At 38.8% G+C, this 26,016-nt stretch overlaps 1 protein-coding gene across 10 annotated transcripts in view; it reads right to left on the reverse strand.

Moving 5' to 3' along the window:
• TRPM3 (transient receptor potential cation channel subfamily M member 3) overlaps positions 1–26,016 on the reverse strand; it is a 376,067-nt gene that overhangs the window by 55,659 nt on the left and 294,392 nt on the right. For all 10 annotated transcript variants that reach the window (XM_062641264.1, XM_062641255.1, XM_062641248.1 and 7 more), the window contains exons 9-12: positions 12,321–12,393; positions 4,664–4,764; positions 2,733–2,867; positions 46–96 (exon numbers count right to left, since the gene is read on the reverse strand). In XM_062641264.1, the coding sequence (XP_062497248.1) occupies positions 46–96; positions 2,733–2,867; positions 4,664–4,764; positions 12,321–12,393 (360 nt within the window). The remainder of the gene's footprint in view (positions 1–45; positions 97–2,732; positions 2,868–4,663; positions 4,765–12,320; positions 12,394–26,016) is intronic.

Below are 26,016 nucleotides of genomic sequence, written 5' to 3' on the forward strand. Positions count from 1 at the left end.
GCAATCACAACATTATCTCCAACCTACCGTCTACTGGACTCTTACCTTTTTGACGTCCCTGACTAGATGATACAGAGTGTTGGATGGTCCATGTCTCTGCAAAGGACAAATAAAGAAGAATAAAAAAAAATTCATATTGTCCAAAGACTGGCAAGATGTAAATGCTAAACAGGCTTTCTCACCTTAGTTGTTTACAAATTAGGCAGCTGAGATCACTTCAGTTATACAGTGTTATCAGTCAAAAAAACCCAACAAACCTAAATATCACAAGAGCATTATTTCACATGATTTCTCTTTTGTTCACAAACCTTCAGTAAGGAAACTGCAAGAACTACCACAATGAAAACTAAGGCCCTATATATCAAATTAGTCTCCTAGCTTAGGCAAAGCAGAAACCCAGCACAACAAGCACAGCCTCTAGGAGACAGTGGAAGGAAAACCAGCTCCTTCAGTGTCAGCCCTCCTGCACTCAGGATCTCCAGTTCTCCTGCTGGTGGCTCAGAGAGCCCTGGAGCCTGACATTTCATCTAGGATCTCTTGTCTGAAAGCCACTAACAGCATTGCACAGTCTGTGAATTTGTTGTCTTCTTTTGTCTCCACTTGATATGCAAAACTTTCTGCAGCAGACTCCTGCAATTGAACTCGTATATTTCTTTTCTGCTGTGCTTTTGACTTGATGATATATTTAGACACTTTTATGGGAGGTCTCCTTGCCTGTAACCGATGATAGATGAGACCACTGCGCATGTACAGAGTCAGTGTTTCCATATATACATTGCTCTGTACTTGCCAAGACTGAGTTTTATGTAACCCGATCACGGAGCATGATGAGACTTTTTTGTGATTCTTCATACTCAACTTCAGATTTGCCTACCCTGAGTGATGCTAAATCACCTGCAAACACTGACCCTTCAGCAGCTACTATTTTTCAGATCATCTCTAAACAGGCAGTGGTCCCAGGACAGGGTCCTGGATGAGCCTGGTCATAATGTCATTTTGTGGTGAGAACAAACCATGTATTCCTACTCTCTGTTTTCTATCCTTCAAGTAGTTTTTTAACCGCAAGTACACCATATCTTCTATGCCATGATAGCTATAGTTCTTGAATAACACTTGAGGCTTTCAAATCTTGTCAAAACAGTTTTGCAAAAGCAGGTGAGCCAAGTGCAACACACTTATTTTCCTGCATGTTGGCTTCAGAAATGGTAACAGATTACTAAGGTTTAACATTTTCCTAGAGAAACTCTTCTTTAACATAAAACTGATCCCCTTGTTTGATTAATTCTATTCTTTATTGTATTCTTACAAATTTGCCACAGCAGAAGTCAAATTCACTGGTTTATAGCTTCTAGGTCATTGTATTGTAACTTAGGCTTGTATTGTAACCTAGTATTTTTTAATTGGCTTTGTAATTGTTTTGGTGCTAAGGCTATTATGGAATCATTAGGTCATATATCAAAGTCGGTAGTTTAGGCATTTCATAGCCTCTATCTTTTGAAAATCTTGCATAAATAATTTATGGTGCTTTCTTAGGTCACAATAAATTTGTTCAAAAAGCAGTGGAACTGAAAGCTTTCTTCTAAATTATTCCCTGTAAGAACTGGTTTTAGTACAGGCACTACAATGCTTATCTCTGTAGTAAGAAAGCTCGTAGGCTTTCTATTCTCAATAGATACATGCTAGTTGATAGGCCAAGTTTAAGCCAATCAAAGATCAGATGCAATTCTGTCTCAAGGGTAGAGCGGATACCTGTTCCCTTATATTTTGCACATATTTAATGAGTTCTTTTCATATTTGATATTTTTTGAAAGACTGACTTCTGGTCATCATCATCACCAAAACTGACTTCTGTTATCTCTGGATAACAGTCCAGTGTGACAGCTTATGATGGCAGGGCTTTTGTAAAGTACTGGCAGAAAAAAAACTTTCTGAGTAGGGCTATGCACTGTATTACAAGCTCTCTCCAACAGACAGAACTATCAAAACTAAGAACTAGATAATGCTCTCAGAATTTTTCCGTACCGCTTAGCAATTCCAACTTACTGGTTCCTCTTGGTAGGCAATAATGATGTGAATGCTAGAATGTGTTTTGCAGTTGAGAGAACTCAGAAGCAATTTGAACCTGTGTGGTTTTATGTTCATTTTAAAGGCAAAGATATAAAACTTTCAAACAGGCTTTTAAAAGTCAAAACTGTCATTTTTGTAACATTTGGTGAGGACATGGAGAAGTCCTTCACTGTAACAGACCTCCTGAAATCACTGCATTTCACCTTCAAATTAATAATTTTACCCCAAGAATTTTATGCCTATTTGTTTTCTAGTGGCTGAATTTGATTAACAGTTGCAAGATTTTTCTTAAACCATAATGGCTTATACTGTCAGGAGTCATCTATCACCTCCTAAATGTCCTAAGTCACCAGTAACTGTTTTCCAGCCAGTGCCACCTGCCTAAATCTCAGGTCTGTCATACTGGAGTTACAATGACCAGAAATCAGCTGGTACTGCATGGGGCTTCCTCCACGTCTTAAAAAATACATATGGCAGATTAGGTGGGCAAGACACAGCATGTTCAATTACATGAGAGACAAAACTAACAGACAATATGGACTTCTAACATGGAATATTCCTGCAACAGATACTGGCTGCTTTATGCATCATCTTGTTGTTGTAATATGAGTAGGAGCTACAACAATGAATATAGAGATAGAAAATTTGCCTTAGGTTGGCCCTACCGTATTGTACAATTCCTCTAGCCGGGAGATGGTGAGAAAACGATGCATGCTTACTCCATTTTCTATGAGTAATTTCACAAAATCCACTCTGTCCAACACCAGTGCATCCAGCATTGCTTGCTCAAGGGAGCCCACCTGCAAAGCAAGCGATTAATTCAGGCTGTTCCTGGGCATTGTAGGCTGTATCCAGCTGGTCCCATCACTCTGGCATAAGAGGAAATCCTGACAAATTTCTGAGGATTGCTCTTCCTAGCTTAAACTGGGATAATCACAGTTTTAGTCTCCATTGTTTCTCTGATTCAGGGCAGCATTTCAAAAATGAGTATCAGAGTGTTAAGATTTACATACCCTAGGAAATCCAGAGTAGGACCAAGGAACTAGAACTCAGGAAATTGGTGACCACACCTTCACACTATTCATCATCTCATTATTATCCTTATTTTTCACTTTCCTTATCAAAATTTTATTTATATGGGGCATATTTGTTATGTGCACACTCACTTTAATTCTAGCTTTTTCCTGTTCATGGTGTGGAAACTCAGGGAAACTTTGACACCCAGGAAGCATAAATAGCTTCACCATTTCTTTGAAGGGCCAAATGTAAGAAGTCTTTTTATGCAAGTCTCTCATTTTCTATCTCTTGTAGGTTGGGGAGGTCAGAAGGATGAGAAATTATCTCATACTTCCAGCTTTTAGTTTGTGAAATGACTTCAGCTTGCAGCATTCATGCAAATTTTTCCTATAATGTGGTGACAGAGTGATAATGATAAGGACAGTTTAGAAGCATTAAAATCCTTCCTATGTTTTGACGCGTAATTATGCCCAATATTGAAGACAAGATAAAAAGTCCATATGTATATTTTTGTATAAATAACTCACTCCATAACTGAAAAGGCAAGGTTTTTTTAAACTAGCTTCAAGGGGTAGTGAGCTCCAAACAATGCATTTAAAGCAAGGATATTTAAACAGAAGCTTTTCCTTTTGTTATATTTTTTTCTGTGGGGAGTTGTAAATGCTCATCTAATGATAGCCTATGAAATTTTCATGATGGTGGCAAAATAAATGTCACACTAATGAATACTATGATCTAATTACACCTTCTGAATGAAGGCATGGTAGGCTTTAAGGAGCTACAGGTAGAGTCCTGCTTGGATTTTTTTTTATTTCTGGTTGACAACCACCACTGTAGAAATTGCAGCACAAGTTGGGAGTCGACCTCCTCCTCTGCCCCACACAGCACTCAAATATACCTTCTATTTACAGTCCTCCTACTGCTGCAGAGAAGCTCTGCCCATGTGGCCCCTAGGGAACAGTGTTGGCCAGGCAGCCTGTCCCCACAGCTGGCAGCTGGAGCATAGCTGTGAAACAGGCAGATCAATGCAGAGCAGCACTGGCCATGAAATCAACACCAGCTCAGGTTTGGAGCCACAGCACTCCTGCAGTAACATTGCTGATCAGCTCTTGTGGTCCATTTGATGACCTCCAGCATCTGTGCAGCATATTTGGACATGTGATCATCACCAAATTCAGTATTTCTATATAAAAAGCATTACTTGAAGAGCAAAAAGAAATTTTGCCTTGCCATTAGTTTATAGTCTAACACTGTAACACGGCTGTAAACAGACGCTCACTTTTCTCAGCTTTCAGAATCATTATTTGATAGTGTAAAAGTGTTGCTTCCCATTTCTTTAAAGGTGTGGTCTCTCAGTGCTAAATCATCGCTAGATGTCACTATTTCCTTGAACAAGCAAACACATTAATGTCTTTGGAACTGCCTGCCTCCAAGAGCTGTGAACGGGGACTTTGTGTTTGGCTGGGAGCATGACTCAGTATATTCTATACTGTGTTAAACCACCGCTGCCAACAGAATGGATTTAATGTTGAGTAGCGTTTAAAGTGTTTCAGTAGAAGATGCTGTATATATACTGTACCGGCCACTGCTGCCCGTAAATAAAGATCTGACTGCGGGCGATGTCTACTCTGTTCCACGCTAATGCTAGGCTCAGCTGGTCGGGAGCAGACGCGTTAGCTCCTGTGTATACATACAGGGGTGCAGGGAGGAGAGAAGGAGAAAAAAGAAACAAGAAATACTTTAGACTCAGCCAACAGACCACCATGGTAATTCCTCTCACAGATGTCCATGTCATTTCTGCAACTGATAAATATTAAAACAAAGCCTTACATTGTCCCTGAAATAAAATATTGTTTATCAAATCTGAATCCATGCTTCTCAGATGGTCTCATGAATGTTAATTTTTTCCTCACATGCCCCTTGAAAAATACAGTAGGTAGACATGACATCAGAAGATGTAGCTTGCAGTGGAGTGAACTGGTTTGTCTCCTCTTGAATGGGAAGCAAGAGCAGAAGCCAGGTGGGATACTGATCCATCGGCAGAATATGCGCAAGCACACATGTGCATATGAGCACACACATACTTCCGCATTTAGCAATTATGAAGAGGTTCAACTCACACAGACCTACTGATTTCAGGAGTTGTGCATTTTATACACATTTTATGCATTCCCATCTGATAAGGTGGGGATCCTGTACAAGCATGGGAATTTCTCCTCTATGATGGGTCTTGGTGGGCCAAATTTTCCTTCACACATGCAATAGTCATGTAAGAAAGCATGTTATAAAGCTGTTGTCAAGGTATAATGTTTCCAAATTAAATAACAAACTATGCAGATAAGGTGCATTTGGAGCTGTTTGCTTTTTTGGAAGGCAGGTTATGTTTTTCCCTGAAGTTTTAATGTACTCTGTGGGACATTCATGCCCTGCTGTGCTTTTGTAATGTTTCACTAAGCATTTCATTGTTATTAGCCGATTTGTAATAATAAAACAGTATTTGTGCTTCAGTGTCTTAGGGAGAACTGGCCCAAATGAACTGATCAACCAAATAAATAAAGGGCTCTTCGACTTTTGACTACACAGCTGCTTGCAGAGATCAGGCAATTGTATAGAGGCTCATTTTTTAAAGGCCTCATATCTCCACTGGTTTCTTGTCTTTATTAATTTTTGTACTGGTATCATGGAGTGAGGACAAACAAGAGCTTTTCATTGCTTCTGTTCCCATTTTTGTACTATTCAAAACCACACACTGCTCCAGCTGAAAGTGGATTCTGAAATTGGAGGCACAGAAAATGTAAACCGGAACACTCTGGCCACTGAAATGTTCTATGAAGGATATGGTCAGCAGACCTTTGGGAAACTTATTGTACAGTCTGATTTTGTAACTCTCAACTTTTCAGCCAGTTCACTGCCATGAAACTTTGCTGAATACTTGGCAGTATCTGCAGTAATTATTTGGGAGATGCTGGATTGCAGATCATCCACTTTCATTTTATGACAGAAATGAGCTCTGATAAAAAGGTAGGTGATGCAGGAGCAGAACGACAGAAAGAAATGAAGAAGACAAAACAAGAGAAAAACAGTAAAAGACTTTTCTATGACTAAGAAGTATGTAGGACTCAGCTTCTCATTACTATATAACAAGACACAGACAAAAGCTCTCACAAGAGACTTCATGGGGGATGCCGACAACATCTGAACTTTTGAGAGTTTCTTACACAAGCAACATGCAACATTCAAGAACAGAAAATATTTACCTTTGGGAAGGGCAAAGATGTCTCTGCAGTTATATTTATAAAAACAGAAAAATACTACCCGCAGTGGGTAAGATAGTGTAAGTTAAATACAGAGAGCAAATAGTTTTCCCCCTTTCTGAAGCAAACAACAGATCCTCTCAAAACGTCATTGGATCCTCTTTCTACCCATGTGCCTGCAGAAGTGAGAGCTTTTGCAGGTGCCTAGGCAAGCTCTCTGGTGAGCAGTGGAAGAGGCGCATGCATGAACTCCAAAACCCAGGGACAGTCATGGCGATCCCTCAGCCTGGTACCTTTTTGCATGTGTGATAGGGAAGCTCCATCTCCTGCTTTTCCTAAACTGACCACAGCATGCTGTCTGGGTAGCCAAGGATGCAGCCTGGTTAGAAACTATTTTGGCTCAAGAGTAGATCAGACGGACCTGGGGAAGGAACTGGGCTTCTTACACTGCCCCCACTTCAGACAAAACTCAAGCCAAATAATAGAGAAGGCAGGTGAACACCTTCTGTCCCCAGTCTGTGACAAGAAGCCTGGCCTTCCTGTGCCTTTTCATGCTTTAGGAAGGACCCGGCTGTTGGATGACCACAGGGTCTTCTGGTGGATCTGATCATGTGAAAGAGCAACTGGCATGGGTATGCAGGGGTGGCTGCATCTCCAGAAAAGCCCTCAAGCCCCGCAGTTCATCAGAATGTTTTCTTTGAGCATGCTTATTGCTCTAAACACCAAGCAGAGAGGAAAGAAAGCCATAGGGGGATGGTTGCTCCCAGACTGAGGCTTGCTGCTGCAAAAACCTTGCATCTTTCTCCTCTTTCTTGCCTCCCCTCTGTGGTTTTCAGGTGAATGTGGATTACACTGGCATTACCCGAGAGGAAAAGAAAAATAAAAGCTACAGGAGTTTGTGCAGAGCAGCATATGGGCTGTGGATGCCATTTAATCAATTTTATTCCAGGATGAACTGATGACTTTTGACTCAAATGAAAAAAAAAAGTATTCAGGATACTTCAGATGGAATTCTATCAAGTATTAAGAAGGAAAAATAATTCCATTAATACAAGAAAATCTCCCTAGAACAAATGTGAGGTGGGCTTTCTTAAGATACTGTCTCCTTTCAATCATTTCTTTGCATTCGATGCCAAAGAACATGGATTTGAATCATTAAGAAGAATCCAAATAGTGACCTCTTAGAGGAATCATCTCACACAGGAGTGTCCCTGTAACGTATTCAAATCAAAGCCAATGAATATTTGGGAAATCAAAAAATAAGGTAGACTTAATAACCTATTGCAATAATGGGATCACACGGGACCCACATCTTAGGCCCTTAACACTGTCAGTAGTGAGAAATTAGCACTTCTGTATATTTCTGTTTCATTTTGTCTCTTGGAAAGATTCTCTGCTTAGTTGTGTTTTTTTTTTTTTTCATTACTGTAATATACTTACTGCTTTAAACAGTGTTTTAGGCGCTTTGACTACCGTCTCTGTAATATTTACTCAGTATTCGGATGCCTGACTGGGCCTGAGATATGTTCCTCAAAAGAATGTTTTATGACTATAAGACTAATGTCTGCAGTGGGACTCTTCCTTGCCTTCCTCTCTTTGTAGAAGAATAGTTGAACCTGGAATGCAGCGCACTGACTGGCAATATTTTATTTCAGTAAAGATATTTCTGAATATAGATAGACAATGCAAGGATGGTGCAAAGTTAAATGAACAAGGTGATCTGAATCAGCTGTTAGTTTCTGCAGATGTTAACTTTATGCTCTTAGGCATAACGAATGCTTGGATATCTTACATAGATGCTTCTGGTGAAAAGTCATACTGTCTATCAAAAAATGCAATAATCCTTGATGATAAAGCCTGGGATCATAAACTTGACTTGGTACCCTAGGTGAGCCAAGGTACATGTCAGACTATTAGTGTTGTGTCCTTGCAGGATCCCAGACTACTGAAGAGATGACTACAGGCTTTTGTATACTGGCTAAAGTTTACTGTGATCAATCTAAACCTCTAAAGGATTCTCTTGGGATAGTCTGTGACAACTAGTGCTCAGAACCTTCAAAGCTGAAATGACACAAAACTGATCTATCTAGACACAAAAAGGTTGCTGGAGACTCATTTCCATAGCGCTTCTAAGCATGCTAGTGTCCTCTTTGAATAATCATTTAAAGAAAATAAGTAATTATAGAAAGTAGCAACACAAATTAACTTTCTCTTCTACATCTCAGCAGGTCTTGTGTTTCAGCAACTCTTTGGTGAAAAGGCTGTATTTGCTACAGGCATCTTCCTGGCATTTAGCAAATCAATTGACAATAACAAAGCAGGTAGCACCAACAGTTATAAGGGCAGTAACCAGATATCTGGCCTAACTCTAAAATCTTCTGTGTCAGCAATTTCATGGTTGGCAGACCATCACAATGTCTTCTAAGACCATCTGATACTGCATGATAACTGTTCAATTGGCATGAATCATGACTTATTCACAGGCTGGAAAGTATGCAGAGACATTAGATCTGCATTAGCTTGACATAGCTCATCTCAGAGGGTTGCATGGTATTAATGCTACCATATACCACACAGCAACTCTCCAGGTGCTGACAATTGCACTGGGAAAGCTTTTAGAGCACCAGCTGAAACATGTCTGGCGTTCCAGACATTGTAAGAGCTTGGTGAACTAGGGTTTTTGATGCCACTCCAAACCAATTATATTTTAGAACATCTCCATATGCTGTCTTTAACTTCCCTGTCATATGCCTTCTGCTCAGTTAGCAGCTGCAAAAGGACAAAATCAATTAATTTTTGAGTTCCAACTGTTCAAGTTAAAAGAGCACAAACAGTTAATCTGTATCAATAAATTTACTTGCTATAAATTCATGCAACTGGAAACTTCCCACATTTACATGTCTCTTGAACTGTTTTGTTTTGTTTTTTTTTAAAGGAATTCACAAGCCATATGCTGTTGTGACAGCCATTCAATATAAATTGATAACCAGTTTGGATGCCATTCCCTAGTTTATTGGAAATCACTTCTAAGAAAGATAGATCTGCTGACAAGATTAAACAAATGACTCATGAAAACAAACAGGGAAATAATATCTCACATTCAGTGCAGGGTTTGGGGTCTGTGAAAGTTCCTGCATTGGCAGTGTGCCTGATGGCTGGTTTAAAGAGAGACTAGCTCATCACAAATTTTACACAGCAAACAGGAAATGATACTTCCTGTTTCCCAGTACTTGTCCTCCTCCTACTTGCTGAACAAATCACTCACACCAGGGTGGGATTGGTAATTAGCTGGTACATGCCTTGAATACCGGCTAGCAAGAACTGCAAAATGCTCATCAGTGAGACTGAGAAAAGATGACCAATAATCACTCACACAGTTCCATACTTTTCCTGCCCTCTTTTCACACAATACTGAAGAGGTGAAAGAGATTAATTTCTGAATCTAAATTTATGAATTTCAAGGTAATTCAGACCCAGTCTTCATATCTGGTTACTAGTAAATCAAATAGACAAGTGGTTCAGCATTGCCACCTTAGATTTCTTGATTTGATGAAAACCCAACTATCCATCACCCTGGTGAGGTATACTTATGGAAATGCAGCATTTCTTTCAGGGTGGGCCAGAAACTTTGTACAAAGACATGGTATGAATAAGAACAAACAACTTGCCTGACTTTGCACACATTGATTAAAAAATTATATAGACTTTCATTCCCTGTGATCACAAAGCTCAGATTAACAAGAGGCACCAGATAAATTTAATCTTCACAGACTACATTTATAATCAGAAAGTGCTGAGGAGCAGGGAAGATAAGGTGTAAGTTGTAGTTCCTCTGGCTCTTGAGCAAGACACAAGCACTGCTTCTCATCAGTAGACTACCAAGATTGACTGGCAATCATGAAAGGACATGTGAAAATTACTTACACAAATCCAGGCATTTTCTGAGCTAACAGAACTTTGCCACTATGTCTTCCACTACTACTATGAAGAGGGAAGGTAATTTTATTTTACCAAGAAGACAACAGGACCAGTTAGGCACTTGCAAAATGTGTATTTCAGATCGGAGGGGATTACTCATATACACAGACTGCACCCATACTACAGTTACTCAAGTAAATACTGCAAAAGAACTTTTCAAATAGAAAGCAATCCTTCCTAGGCCTATGATCTAATTTTTTCGCCTTCTAAGAGGCAGCTTTCAAGGTGGCAAAAGTCTTCAGGGATCCATACTGGGATTCAAACTTTGGAAATATACCTAGACAAAGTAGAATCACATCTTTAAGACAATCTGTATCTCACTAATATAAATCAATAGCAATAGTTTCAGTGATTGTCTTAAGAACAAATATGAAGCAAATAGACTTTACAGTGAGGGTAATAAAGGATTCAGTTATACTTAAGATAAATTAAATGAAAGTTTCACTTAAAATATTTCATGAGGATAGAAAAGAGGAATTTGGTGATGGATGCAATTCTCATTCCTTGCTTTAAATAAATTTCTTGTTCCTTACTTCATGTTGATTTATATTGTTTCTGTGTGAGGATGTCTAAAATGTCTTGCAATTTAATTATGCAGATGGCCAAAACTTGTTACCTCAGGATAGTAGCAAAACAGACATGTTACCTGCAGCTCAAACAACTTTTATCTTGATGGAAATGAGCAGAAGTAGTGGAGAAAGCAAAACTACAGAAGACTAAGGAGACAAAAACTACTAGAGCAGAATAATTCCAGTTCATTTCCTTAGCTGGTAGCTAGCAATCATACTTTTGAGGTGGCCAGTGCTTGTTTACTCCTCCTGTTCAGGTTATTGTCTTAAATGTTTGAAGTAACGTTTGAAATGGGATCTGTAATTGTGTAAAAGGTAAAACACTATTCTGCTTGGTTAGCTGAAGTTATTGATGCCTTCTGTCTTTTCTCTTCATACAGCTTTTGTATGCCTGCACAGGAAGAAACTGAAAATAAAACCGAGCCCTGGAACAAGCAAGAGTAATTCTCATTTCCATTTGAATACCTAGTAAATCTATTAATTTTTTTTTGTTATGATTCAAATTCAGGTCTGCTCTATGGCATCACAGACTCTCTTATTCAGGTGTGGGCAGTATGGCCTGTACTACATAGCACAAACCAGTCCAGACAGCAACAAGATGAACACGGTTGATACATGCAATTTGTATTTCCCAAAAACCCATTTTGGGAAATATATAAAAGGAGGCCTAGAACCTCCTACCCACTGCCTAGGTAAGTAATCATCCATTAGGTAAGTACATATGCTTCAGAGCCTTTCAAATCACACCTGTTTCTGTATTCAGAAGCAGATATTAAATTACCCAACAGTATCTTATTTTGAAGAAAGCCAGGCTAAATGGTGTGTCTGCGAGACCGGGGTTTATATTGACCTGTAGCAACAGCAGATTTATTGTCAGACAATCTTTTAAATTGTAATGCAATGGCTTAGAAAGATTTAGAGACCTTAAGATTAAAACCCCTACTACTCCAGCAGGTAAATTCTTAGCTTTACCAGCTAAGCAGAGGGTAGAAGAAATCCCATGAAGTTCCTAGACTCCCCTAGGATGACTACAGGAATCATTTCACTTGACAATAGTGCCAGTTTTATCTAGAGGGAGATAACCTCCTTCTGGATGTTCTACAAGCCACCAAGGTAGTCAAAGTGTGAGACGTTCTTTGGCTGTCTTCTTGTGAGTATCTTTTCAAGTAATAAGAGAGGTTCAACACTGATGTTTCTTGTGCTGTATTAGTGGTTGTGGGTGGAGAATAAAAGTTCAGGAAGGAAAAACAATAGCTATTTAAACACTAAAAAAAGAGCTGGATTTGTATAAAGCAGTTAGAGCAAAAAGCATGCTTCAATTTCACAGTATAAATTCATAGGTATTGTCAAAAACGCAGGTTTCAGCACAGCACAGATTAACAGAGTTAGTCCATTTGGGTTCATACAGGCTCACTGTGGAGTGAAATTCCATTACCTTTCAGTAATGCTGTCAGGATAGCTAAATCAATATCCTGGTGTCCTTCTGATCCCATGCGAAATACTGTGATCTGAAATGTTAAAAGACAATATCATCATTGAAACCAGGGTACTTTCTAAAAAAAGAAATTAAATTAGGGCAGCAGCATTTGGATCTCAAAACCTCCTGATGGCTACAAGATGATCTTACTTTATGCATTTTATGAGAATCTTATTAAATAGAATTAATACACAGTATTTTTTATGAGATAAAATTTGTAGAAATTTTATTACTGAACATATAGAAGAAAAGTGTTCAGTGATACAGGGTGAAATTAGAGAGGAAGAAATGTTTTTGTGTTAGAGTAACATTAGATTTAGTATTCACAATGCATTACTAGAAGGAATTAGGTATATAATTGGTGCTGGACCTTATTTATGGCATGTGGCATTGAATAAATACTTTTGACTGAAATTAGCAACCTATTCCAACTCATGATTTTATATAGCAGAAAGTCAGATAAATAACCTAAGAATTAAGCTTCTAACACATGCAGAAACATGGGTAGTCAGTGACCCATCACTGTAAGATATAAGCACTGAAGCAGTGAGATGAGATACACAATTCATAAAGAATGAACACACGGAGGCTGTTATTTCCAGCCAGTTTCACTCTTGGCTAAGACTGCACTAAGACATATAGAAGTGTAAACCCCCATGCTCCTTTGGTTGCCATGGCAGTAGCTGCTCCTGTGCCTCTGCTTCTTGTGAAGCTTTTAATCAGTGTCTTTCCTTTACTCATGAAACATTTTGATCTGAGTACCTATATTTTTTTCTTTTTCCTTTTGCCAGTATGGACTGTTTCAATCCTCGTTTTTTTTCTTAAGTGTTATCTTTAATTGGGAACTGTGCAAACATATTTTGAACTCATATTCAGAAGCATTTGTTGCCCCACATTCCTAGATTCCTATGCCTACAGAACCACTGAATTGTAGCAGCATCTGATGTCTGGAAACATCAGGACACAAATAATAGTGTACTGTAATGGGGAAAGGAATTATATAAAGTGGTCAAGGCTAAGACAATACTTTGGTGACAAGCTTAAGTTTGCTTGCTGAAATAGCTCTCCAGAGTGTATTCCAAGAAATTCATTGTAGCCCTCCTGTAGCACCTATTCTACCTTCGCTTGACTCTAGAGCTCTAGGGGATTCAGAGGTTGGTTAAGAGATTTTTGGCATCAGTGACAGTAGTACAGGATGTTAGTGAAAAGGCAAACTGGATGAAGTAATAAGAAACTCAATCAGTCAATTAGCTCAATCAGTCAATTGATTTGGATGATGACTAAATTAATGTGAGAAAACATTCATGTTAGATGTCCTCCCCAGTTGAAGTAGACTGTTTTCCAATTACACCCTTCGAAGTGCTCCCGAGACAAGCATAAATACTGAAAATTATACTTTAACGCTGTATTTTCTCTCTCCCCCTTGACTCTACAGATGTTTCTGGCAAACCACTTGATGTCTATCCCCATACCACAACTTGAATAGAATATAATAGTTGCAGGTGGAAGAGACCTAAAACAATCATCTAGTCCAACTGTCTGACCACTTCACGGCTGACCAAAAGCTAAAGCATGTTATTAAGGGTGTTGTCCAAATGCCTCTTAATATGCCAAATGCCACTGACAGGGTTGGGGCATCAACTGCCTCTCCAGGAAGCTTGTTCCAGTGTTTGACCACCTTTTCCTCAGAATGAGAAGTGATTGCTGATGTTTTTTTCTTATCTCCTCAACAATTGGCAAGGAAGTTTTCCCTGCAGTACAGGCTGTCTGCTTGTCTGACCTGTAGGGCACAGGTCATGTGGGTAGAAATACATATTTCTATATACGTTCCATCCTGAAACACAATAAAAATGTGAGCTGAGGAGATCAGCCTCTCCACTGTACGTGTTCATGATGTGCTTCCCATGCCACACATGGCAAACTGTGCCACAGAGGTTAGCAGCAAGCCAGGCAGGTTAAAAGGCCGAAGGAAGAGAAAAACCTTCCTACCCAACCCAGTAGGAAAGAGGAACATCTCCCTTCTCATGGGCAGCTCAGGGAGGTGCTTGCAAGAAGTGGGTGAATACAGCATTGTCACAAAACAGTCTGTTCATAACAGCCTTACAATGGTTTGCAATTTCCTACGTGATTTTTGCAGCAACAGGCATCTCTGTAGCACTGAAGAGAAGTGTGACAGCCTGGCAACTGGATCAGCTAATGCTGGGAATGTCTAGTTTGCATCACTGCGTTTGGTGGCTCCACCATACAGCAAAACACCCTTCTTCTGTGAAGGAGAAGGTGAAGCCAAAGGTGAAGCAGTCTGCACATCAGGGACTAAAAATACTGAACAACAGGAGTTCAGTGGCAGAACAAAGTACCTCTCAAAATAAACACATGCTCAGTGAACTCCAGCTTAATTAAAGGGTCTCATATAAATTGCAAGCACAGAACAGCTTATCACCACAGGAAAACTAAGTGAAGCACTTTGCATGTATCAGACCACATACAATCCTAAATTTCTAACTTCTCTTTCATCCCTCCTCCCTGGAGGGTCTCAGAAAAACCCACTTCAGCAGAACAAATTGCTGCTCTGTTAAAAATAAAACAGAACTATGTAATTTAGTTACATTAGAATAAAAGGGATGTCTTTCCATAGTAACTGTTACTTTAAGAGGCCTAGTGAATTCAATTAATGAAATAAAGAAGATGAATAACTGGGAAAAAAAGATGGAAGGAGAAAGAATGCTCAGACTCATACCAGAACTATTACCATTTGGGGGATCATGCCCAAGAGTGAACTAGAATTTTAGACAGAACCAATGAAAAACATCATGATACTTCATTACAAAGTGCTGAGAGTTCAGCAGCTCAAAGACAGCTGATACTGTGGACTTTCGACGGTTTTGAGCACACAAAATCTTCTAAGGTGGTAAACAGGTATATTCAACCTCTCCTTATGGTTTAGGTTAACTGTAACTATCCATAGCTACTTTGTCTCTGTGATGGGTGCACTCCTGTTATGAATTAACGGACCTTTGGTCCAGGCAGATGCTCAGCAAGTAGGCTTAATCAAATTAATGTTATTGTGTGAGGCTATCAGATAGAACTCAGCACGAACCCCCCAAAAAAATTTGGCTGGAGACTGAGCTTATAAGCAGCCAAAACTGCACAAACACAGCAGAAAATCTGACTACAAATGAACAATTCTCACAGCTAGTTATCCTTTGAACATCCTTTGCCTCCCAACCTGATGAAACAGCTTTTTATCAGTCTGGACCTTACAGGCAGATCTTTGCCCTGCCATGGTTTACCATGGTTTTGGGAAGACGAATTGTTTCTTTTTTCCACTATTGCCCTAAAGCTTGACCCATGTTTTTGTTCATTCACAAAGTGTAGGATTTAAAATAGGACTGCACTGTAATTAGGGAAAGAGCCAACATTGTCACACTGCCAATATAATCTTTATCTCTGTTGATAAAATCTTAGTCCTGATCTGCAGCATTCTTCACATGTATCATGTTCACCTTGTATCTCTGCAAGATATGTTGGTTGCTTTCACTACTAGATGTCAGAGATTATTTTAGTATAGGGACATTTGCTTTTAAACAGCTAAATGAAAATACTTCAGCACACATGGCTCTGCAGAATGAATTTGGGGAGATGAGGCTTAAAGCTGCGGCATGCTGGCTACTGAAGCATTTGCCTCATCATCACTTGTACTTTACCTGGCGAAGCCAGATCATTACCAGACCATGCAGTTGCAGCTTACAGTTCTTCTTCGCTAACTGTCCATGACCCAGGAACAAGGCAGCAGGAATTAAGGAATATCACTGCTGTGTTTTGAGTTCCAGACCAACAGCCTGTGAGGAACCCCATGTATGTCCAGCAGACCTGTATTTCTTATCCAATGAAGCTTTATGTTAGGCTGGTTTCATGCCTGAATGATTCATTAATGATTCAGGGCTGTATGTGCCCCCTGCCTTTTTTCACAACTTCTATTGGAAATGCATCCCCAAATGCTGCCCCTTTGTTTGTTTTTTTTTTTTTTTTCTGACAGATTCAAACATGGATAAAAGGAGAAAATAACCAAGCTTTGTAGAACACCAAAACAGAAAAGCATCCAGTTTGTACCTGGATGAGATCCTAGTGCCTTGTGTGAAAGGCTCTCTTGACCTGTCCAGAATGAAAGCATGGATTTTGTTTCTGCATTTTATGAGTACAGTTATGATGAGACAGCAACTGTTTCTAAACATGAATTTACTTTTCTGCTTCACAGCTCCTGTAGTTTTTCTAGCATCCTTTAACATTTGTAGTCAGAGACATGAGGAAATAGGGACAGATCCTGAAGTACTTATGCAGACTTTACACTTAGAAATGTTTAATATTGTTCGGTCTCAAAAAGTGTCTATCATCTTGCTGGAGACCTGTTCTTCTGGTGATTTCTCCCAATTAACAGGTAAGAATTTTATTTTTGCAATATACTAATTTAGTTTCAAGAGTCTTAAATGTATTTGATATCTTGCTAGTTGCCATTTACAAGTATGCTGGTGAGTAAATCACTGCAGAGAATGAGAAACACCACATTGATGCTGTTGAGCTAGGACACTGACTAGAGTGTCCTGACAGATAGAGCCCTGTCCAACAGAGCCCTGTTGGAATGGGCTACAGATTCTACTGTGTACATATTCTAATATGTATAAAACTGGTGTGCTAAAGGAAAATATCTGGGTCAGTAAACTGTATTGCCAGCTACCTCTTGCTGGATGAATGTCTGCCACTGATATGCAAAAATAACAGTAAATTAAAGACTCAGAAACCGAATTAATAACTAAATAAAAAGGAAGGTCTTCTTTAAAGGAAGGTCTTCTTTAAATGAAGGGAAGGCAGAGTGCCTAAGAGCCCATTCACCTTTCAAAAGACCTACTGTAGTGCTGCTTAAGCCTGTTGTTGAGTCCTAGCCCCTCTACAATTCCAGTGAAAAAGTAAAAGGAAAACCAATCTAATAAGATGTGTATATGAAATCCAGAATATTTAATTATAAAAAAAAAAACCACCCAAAACCAAAACAAACAAGAAGTTGGGTTTAAAAAGTAACACATACTTAAGACTTGATTACCCTGCCAAAAGAAAATAAGATGTTTCAGTATTAGTCAGACTAACACTAGCCGTTTGTTTGCATTGCTGGGAAAAAAAGAATATTAGTTTAAACTGAAAAAATTTCTTTATGCTGATCTGAGTCAAACTGCATCTTAATTTTTTTTTATTTTTATTTATTTTTCTGAGTGTAATGGAATTGTATTAGAGAAAAAACGTGCCATTTACTCTACTCAGATATCTCTTTTGAGTAAAAGACAAATTTACATTCAAAGAAGAAAAAATAAAAAAATCAAGTACTCTTTTCTCTCAGGGATTTAGACCACATTATTACTTTCATGTAGCTGGTAGCTTCAACAGTTGATGTCAAACCCAATTGTTTAAAAAAAAAAAATCTTTTCTGTTCCTCTGATACCACCTTGGGTATTTTGGGATTGGTCTTTTTTATTATTATTATTATTTTATTTTTTTTTATTTCCTCCTTTCATTGCTTGATACTCACAGTATTTATTGGTTTGAAATGACTTTTCAGGTAATTGCCTGAGGCACCTCAGCGAACAACTATGACTTCCAACAGAAAGCTTTTTTTTATATATTTTCCTTTCTCTTTACAAATATAATAGAAACTGGCGTTAACACCCCTTACAAATACAAAACTGTATTGCATTGCACTGAAGAAAGAGTTAAACCTTCAGCTGAAAACACACCTGAAACAGACAAGCAAAATTGCTTTTGAGTCACCAATAAAGGTTGCACCAATAAGCTGCAAAAGCAGAGTTAACAGGCATCCAGAGTCTTGCTAAATTTAACTCTAATGTCTGTATTTCTTTCCATATGCCCATAGTGATCTGCCTGCAAAGTACAATAGGTAGCAGCTACTTCAGATTCTTGGGGCAGCCAGGTAAGGACCACCAGCTCCACTGCTCTGGGCTCCTCTCAGGAGAAGGTGGTTGGTACCCACCATTCAAAACCCTGTGTCACCCTCTCATCTGTCTCCACAAAAACCTGCCTGACTAACATGCCTGAGGTTTGCCCTTAAATGTAGGAAAAGACTGCCCCAAAACCATGGAAAGGTCTTCCTTCTATCTACCTAACTGCAGATTTTACTGAAGATTGCAATTAGACCAGGATTAACTTCCAGGAAAAAGTCCTAGCTGTGTCCTAATTTTTCCTAGGAAAATATGCTAGGAAATCACTGAGCCAAAACAGACCTTCTCTGCAAGCACAAAGACTGCAGCACACTGTGATACTTGCCAGCAGTAATTACAGTCCAGCAGGGTAGGAACCTGATTTTCAGGCAGGGAAAGTAGCAAGCAAGTAAAAAAAGCAGAGATGGAGGGGGGAAAAGGGAAAGAAAGGATAGAAAACAAGGTGGGGGGTGAGCATGAAGAATATTATCTTACCTTAAACTCTACCAAAAGCACTTGTTTTAAAAAAGCTCTGCTTTCTGTTTAGCACCAGCTTAATTCGTGTTTGAAAGATTACCTTTTCTTCCTCTTTCCTCCATGTAGTTTCTGGCTCAACAGGCTCGGTTTAACCTAACATGATACATTCTGTTGTTTCCTGCTGCCATGCTGATACTGCATTGCTCTTCCATAGGTGAAGTCAGGTAATAATGTCTTACCTGAGAGCAGTGAATACCAGACAGACTTTCAGAAATTATTCACACACTGAGAGACACAGATACTACACTGCCACTTTGGACTTCCCAAATCCTGTATGCATGTAAATGCAGGGATAACAGAAATACAATCACAGCTGGCCATATGCATGGACATCTGTACATGTGGTCTTGTTAATGGCAGCTGCCAAATCAGAGGATAAGATAAGAGGAAAGTCGAGCAGATGCTGAAGAGGGAAGATATTGTCAAACTGAAAGCTGTATTCAGGCCTAGCTGGATATGTAAAAGATAAAACTTCATCAGTATGAGCTGCTATACTGCAAACAGGTTTGTGCTCTACATGGATGAAGTTGGTTTTACCCCTAGATTGAGAAAAAAGAGCAATAGGTAGGGCAGCAGCCACAGATACTGTGCATTAACTGCAAATTTGCCAGGTCATAGGATGCTAATTAATATAAAAACCTGTTTTGAAATAGTTTAAAACAGTGTTTGGTGAAATTAATCATAGGACATAAAAATTCTTCCCAAGTACTAGCATATTCAGTTACTCTTGTTATGTCTTCTCTAACCAAAAAACCTGAGTCCTTCCCTCCCACCACACTACTTTTTCCAGGACTTCAAAAACATCGCAGAGAAGGAGGAGCTTCTGTTTGAGGCTAGTATAAGGGCCCAGGGCCCAGGACTGAATTTGAATAGCTATTGAGCACCAGGCTGTACTTGGTATCTCTAAAATATTCTATTACATGTGACTGTTTTTCACAGTAGGGTTAACCTCAGACGCTTTGGAGTATAAAGAGTGAGCTAAAACATACTAAGATTTTAGCTTGTATTTCATAGAAAGAGGAATCACCACCAAATAAGCAGAGAGTGCAGTGCACACACGAACAGAAAGGCATTTTACCCACTGGCATGAAGGAGGCATGAAATGAAGCAGAAAAATCACACTCTACACCTCAGATTGACAGTGCCTGTTGACTAGACAATGCATGGTTGAAGACACAGTTAAAAAACAGACTAGCAGTTATGACAGCAGAGAAGGCAGCCAAGTGTGCTCTCTTTTCATACTGTATTCATGGCATCTTCAGAATGCTTCAGATTATTCGTGCTTTTAGACATGGAGCTGTTTCTCACCATCATTTCACTATGACACCAGGAGAAAATGTACGGCAATTTAAAATTAATTCAAAGCGATTTTTGTTTTTCCCTTGCTATCTCCAGATTTTTTTAATGTATTTAAATCTCACCTTCAACAAACACACAAATTCTTTGTATGTATCTTGGTTATGTAAGTCAGATAAAAGATCTCCCTTTTCTACAAAAAAGCAGATGCAATTGTGAATACAACCTGAAACTCTACGGTTTGAGAGCATGGGCTGGTTCTGCAAAACAGGCAGATTCTTCCAGAGTACATGTTGACCAGTGTTATTAATCTGGGCCTACCTGAAAATTTCACAGTAAAATTACCCTGAAAATAAAAATGAGAGTTTGATAAAATATTAAAGGGAGATGAGTTACGCAAAACCTCAAAATGGTTCAGATAAGAGGGGAAAGCATTTCCTTTTTTCTTGCAGTGAATAGTCTCTAACTCAGGGGAAAAGCTGCTTGATGTAGAAGCATAACAAAGATCAAAGTGAGCAGGTGAGTCAATGGATAGTACTGCAGAAGAAAGGGGATGGCCAAATGAAATTAGGGAATAAAAAGATTAGAGAGAATTATGTTTAGAGAAAACCTAAATTAAGTAGTCTGCTATTCTGAAGAGTAAGAGACTTCCACATGAGGAAATAAGAGGGAACAGATACGAGTGGAGGAGTTTGAATGTTGGTTGCAAAGTTTTTGAATTTTACATCTCTTTCTGTGTTGTGGTAGCACTACAACAATTTAAATTTTAGTCTGATCTAATAATTTGCCATAAACTCATTGTCTGGTAAAAAAAGGAAAAAAAAAAGAAAAAAAGAGAGAAAAATCAGTGCTTATAAGAAAGGCAGCAATTCTGCAATGGAAGAGCCATCTGGGTGCACAGAAAATCATTTGACAGAAATTAGTGTAAATATTTGGCTTCCCCTGTCATTGTTAGCTCTTGTTTCAGACTGAGACAGCAATGTCAACCTTGTAATGACTCAAGAGAAAAGGCTATGTACATCAACAGACTGTGATGATAAACACAGATGTGTTTCCAGGTAGACTTGCAGTGTTGGAACTGGTTAAAAACAGTGACCAAGAGAGAAATGAGTTTGAGTGATGAGATAGACCTTTTCATTTAAACTTTGGTGTAATCTGAGCTCTTCCATCACCCTGATTCAGGAAAGAAATGTGGACTAAATGTGATGTAGTTCACTTTCTCCATCTCCTCTATTACAGACAGGGTGTCTGGAAGTATTGGCAAGATGCTACATTTATAGGTATCCTTCTGAAAACATAACATGACTTAAATAAGTAGAAAGGGACATGAGTAGCACTGTGAATAAAATAACGAAACTATCACCTGGAAGGTTCTGACACCTGAACCCAAACTAATAGGAGGTAAGACCGATTGAAACCTAGTATACAGGAGTTTATTAACCCTGCTGGTCCCAAAGCAGCTGTTACCCACAAACAAATGGTGCATACTATTTCAGCTTTGTTTTGCAGTTAAGAGTCTCAGTAGACTCAGGTCTTTATGTGGGTGAGCGTCCCCACATATGTCCTATTAGTTCATCCTGGGAAACTAAGAACTAGCAGCGAATTGCAGTCTCATACAGTTTTACTCTTAAAGGAATAGGCTCCTTTTGGCACCTAACCCTGGGTCTGCAACATCTCTGATCCTCTGCAAAACTAGTGGTCCTGGGTAGGTAAACTTCTGTGAAAAATAGTCAAGCAAAATAATGTCATTCTGGGCTTTTAGTGAAATAATTTAATTGTAACTTATCTCTCACTCACAGAAACTAAGCAATAGAAAAATTAATTGCTTTTCAAGGGAATGTTTAATAAAAAAGCCATGAGTCATGTAAAAAGCTCATCACTGAGATGGATAGATTTAATATTCTGTTACTTCAGGGAAACAAGAATTCAGTTTGGTCATTCCCACTGCAGCATATACTGAAAAATTATTTCTTGCAAGTCATTGTTCTAATGACAATGGTATTAAAGCTGGGGACTCTTTCTCTAACTTAAACTTCAATTTGTAGTTTTGCTTTGCAACAGTTTTTCTAATAGTCTGACAGTACATAGGTGCCCAGGTTGCTTTGCAATGTGAAGCAGGCATATGCCTATTCTGTATTTAGGCTGACAACAATGTCACGATAACACAGAGAAAAAAGCAGCAAAAATAGCCACAAACCATTAGTTTTCTAGCTGGTTTGCTGGTGAGGCTAAGTAGGTAATACCTGGAGAAGACAGCTCACTTAATGTAAGATATTCCTATTGGACAGTAAATTTGCAGTTACTACTATACCTACACAGAATCTGCATCTCACGCAGTGAGCTCCTTGTCTATGACCAAGACATTATAGCAGTAATGAATAGGTCTTCATGCTCCATCTGAAGCCAAGGGAACTATAATTATATTTTCTAAGAAATACAAAAGAAATTACAGCTCCCAGACACAACAGAGCCAGGATTCTGAACAGCATTGTGGAGTTATTGTGTGGTTGTAACAGCATTGAACCCTTTAACTCCCTGACTGCAATATTGGTCTATATTTTCTAATGTGGAAGTTGCTGTTTTGCCTTCACTTTCATTACTGGGACAACTGACAGAGCTGTATAAGGATTCTGTGTGCATTTCCCAGAATTATTTGGTAATAGTGTATCTGAGGTAATGTGTATTTTCACAAGCTTATATTTTTAGAGTGAACAGAAACACTCTAAATTTAATTTCTGTAGCTGTAATTTTAATCCTTGAATATGTATGAAAAGATTTGTAGTAAGCTGCGCTAGTATCTGCTAGGTGACTGTGATAATTGTGCAGGCAGCATGGAAGAAATTGAGCAGAAAATACCTGCTTACTGAATGTAAGCAACAAAAGGAATACTGGACCTTGTGGACTTGGCTGAAGATGGCACTCCAGAGGTTCAAGATGGACCAAATGACTGCTTAAACTGAGAACTTTTGCTTCAACAGTGGGAGTGACATTCTTGTGTTTTCTGTTAGCAGAAGCTCTACCTCATCTGGCAGCAGCTGAAAAGCAGCTGGTAGGATCAAAAGCTTTACAAGGCTTTAGTGTAATAAAACAGATTGGGTTTTTTTTTTCTTTCTTTCTTTGCTTGAGAAACTTGTTCTCTGAATTTCTGAAATAAAAATCCCAGTCCTGCGGTTAGATTTTGTTCTCTGTGGAGTCAGTACAAAGACCAACTAATTTCATCTGACTTCTTGGCAGCTGAAAAAACAAATAATGTTTTATCTCTTTACCAAAAAGAAACCAAATAAGGCATGCAGAAGTTAAAACTACCCTGTACTCATCATCTTAACACTTAACGTAAGTAGTGTCTAAGTCTTGACTAATCCTATTGATTTGCGCTGACTGGATAGGAGATATAACCTTCATCAAAATTAGGGGAGTTGCTACAGTCACTGCTGAAGGTACCTGGCACCTACATCAGTACACTTTTTGCTGGAAATCTCATAGAGTGCTTCTATGTGAGAGACAGGAGCTCCTTCAGCAACCAGCAGGCCAGTAGTTACATGATGCTTTCCTGCTCCAGATCTCTACTGCCAAATTACATTCTATTCACAGCAATTATACTGAGGGAACTACAGCTGACTTTTACCTTTTAAGAAATCACCAAGCCCCCTTCTGCCTCCTCTATAAAAAAGATTCCATCATTATTAAATATCATAGCTGAAATATTTTTTGTTGTTGTTTTATAAGCCAGTTTTCTTTAAAAACATAAATCTGAATGATCTTTTTAAACTGTGGGAAGGGCCAAAGAAATGAAGTGACAATTTGCTGGTAAATTCTTAAAAGTCCATTTGATTTAGCTAATATTTAATTTGGAGCATATCTATGTGTATGCTAATAAACAGTTGCAGATGGTGTTTAATTAGCATACAAATTCACTGAGCCTGCACATCCCGCTGAAAAGCACAATGTTTTTTGCAGCAAGTGTATGATCAAGTCAAGCTCTTTTCAGCACAAAGTCTTCCAGAAACATAGCAGGTGTACTCGAGACTTTTTAGTCAGACAAAACTAAAACCACTGAATAGCTCTTATTCATAGACCAAAGAGAAAAGAAATTGCTAAATTACTCAATAGCTTCCCAGTACTTTGTGTAAGTAACCAATAAGCTGAGTCAAAAACCTGTATTAGAGTGATCATCCACTGTGCATTTCTGACAGTTTGGATCCATTGCTGTTTGAGACAAAACCACAGTAAATAGCAAGCACCTTTATAATGCAGGTTGTCCTGGTCTGAGCTAAATGCACCCAGCTACTTCAGCATGACACCTGCTTTGTTTAATGTGACAGCACTGCAGCTGCAAGTTAGTGACAGGACAAGGGGGAATGGCCTAAAGATGAAAGAGGGGAGATTAAGATTAGATATTAGGAAGTACATTTCTCCCCCCTTCCCCGTGTGGCAGGAAAGGTTATCATCAAATGGCCTGTTTAAGCTTCTCATGAGCTGCATGAATGGGAACTTGAAGAAAAACGTTCATGGTGGAAAATGCGTGGCCTGGCCTTTATAAAACTGCCTCCTGCCCACTCAGCTTTCATAAACCTTCATGCTCCTATTTTGGGAGATTTGTGCTCCTATTTTAGGAACTTTCTTTAAGAATTCTATGTAAATGTGATAGTAGAGAATCTCCATAAATTATATACAAAATGCTCTCCTACTCTTGTGATCTATGGTTATACACATAGACCTACTTCATTTTAAACCCATTTTTATACCACAGACTTCATTAAGCACCTCAGTCAAAATACATTTCTGAATATAAACTCTGATGCTTGCAGTATCAACACAGCTGTTTAAGATTTAATCAAACTACTCATTAAATTAGGAAGTGGAATTTGCTCTGTCTTGCAGACCTAACAGACTTAGATCTCTCCTCTGCTATGGCCTCACCTTATCATCCAGCTTGTGTACTCACATATTATTCAACAAATGAACTTTATCAAATAAATGGAACATTGCACATCACAATAATGATGCTCCCTGGGCATACAATTCAAAGGCCATTCTTTAAGAGCTGAGTCAGAACTTGAAAAATCTGATGTTCTGTGAAGAGGGTAATTTTTGTTATGATTATGCTTTTTCCCTGGCCACTACACTTACATCAAATGTATAAAAGAGATGCCAGTCTTTTTTCAAATTCTAAGTAGGTAGAGCAGGAAATTTTTTTTTGAAGCATAGTCTTTTTTTCCTTTCCAGAGATTAACTTGCCCTTTATTTTCTCTTTCTACATCTGTGATTCATCTGTATTTCTTACTTTGCTATAAGACCATATTCCTGCCTGTACACATTTGCAGTTAATTGTTTAATGTCACCATAATATGACAAGGCTTTCCTGAACTATTTACAAATTCAGCATCAACGAAGTCAGACAAGCAAGCGCACTGACCATGAACAGCCATGATCAACTTGGCTGCTGCTGAGTTCTTTGAGACAATCTTTTGAATCTTCCTTCTATTTGTTTCTTCGGGGAGTGGGGAGATCAGACTAATGATGAAGTCAGTTCATCAAGCAGTGTTTGTCATACTATATGCATAACCAAATCAGAAGGTCAAGCCTGAGGAGGGATCAGGGCTGGGACAGATGTGGAAATACGAAACATCTGGCTTTCTAGAACCAGTGAAGTCACTACTCCTGCGAATTCTTCACAGCTCCAAGGTCATCCATCTCTTCTGGTAATGCTATCATCATCATTGTGAGTATCATCTTTCTTTTACATTCACTTACAAGGTTATGAATCTTAAAAGACACCGTCAGCAAAGCAACCACACCTCAGACACAAAATCTTTCTTGCATGTTAAAATTAACACCCT

The sequence above is a fragment of the Pezoporus occidentalis genome, unplaced genomic scaffold (genome assembly GCF_034315485.1).
Source record: "Pezoporus occidentalis ecotype Australia unplaced genomic scaffold, CSIRO_AGI_Poc_V1 ctg117, whole genome shotgun sequence".
In the NCBI taxonomy this organism is placed as follows: Eukaryota; Metazoa; Chordata; class Aves; order Psittaciformes; family Psittacidae; genus Pezoporus; species Pezoporus occidentalis.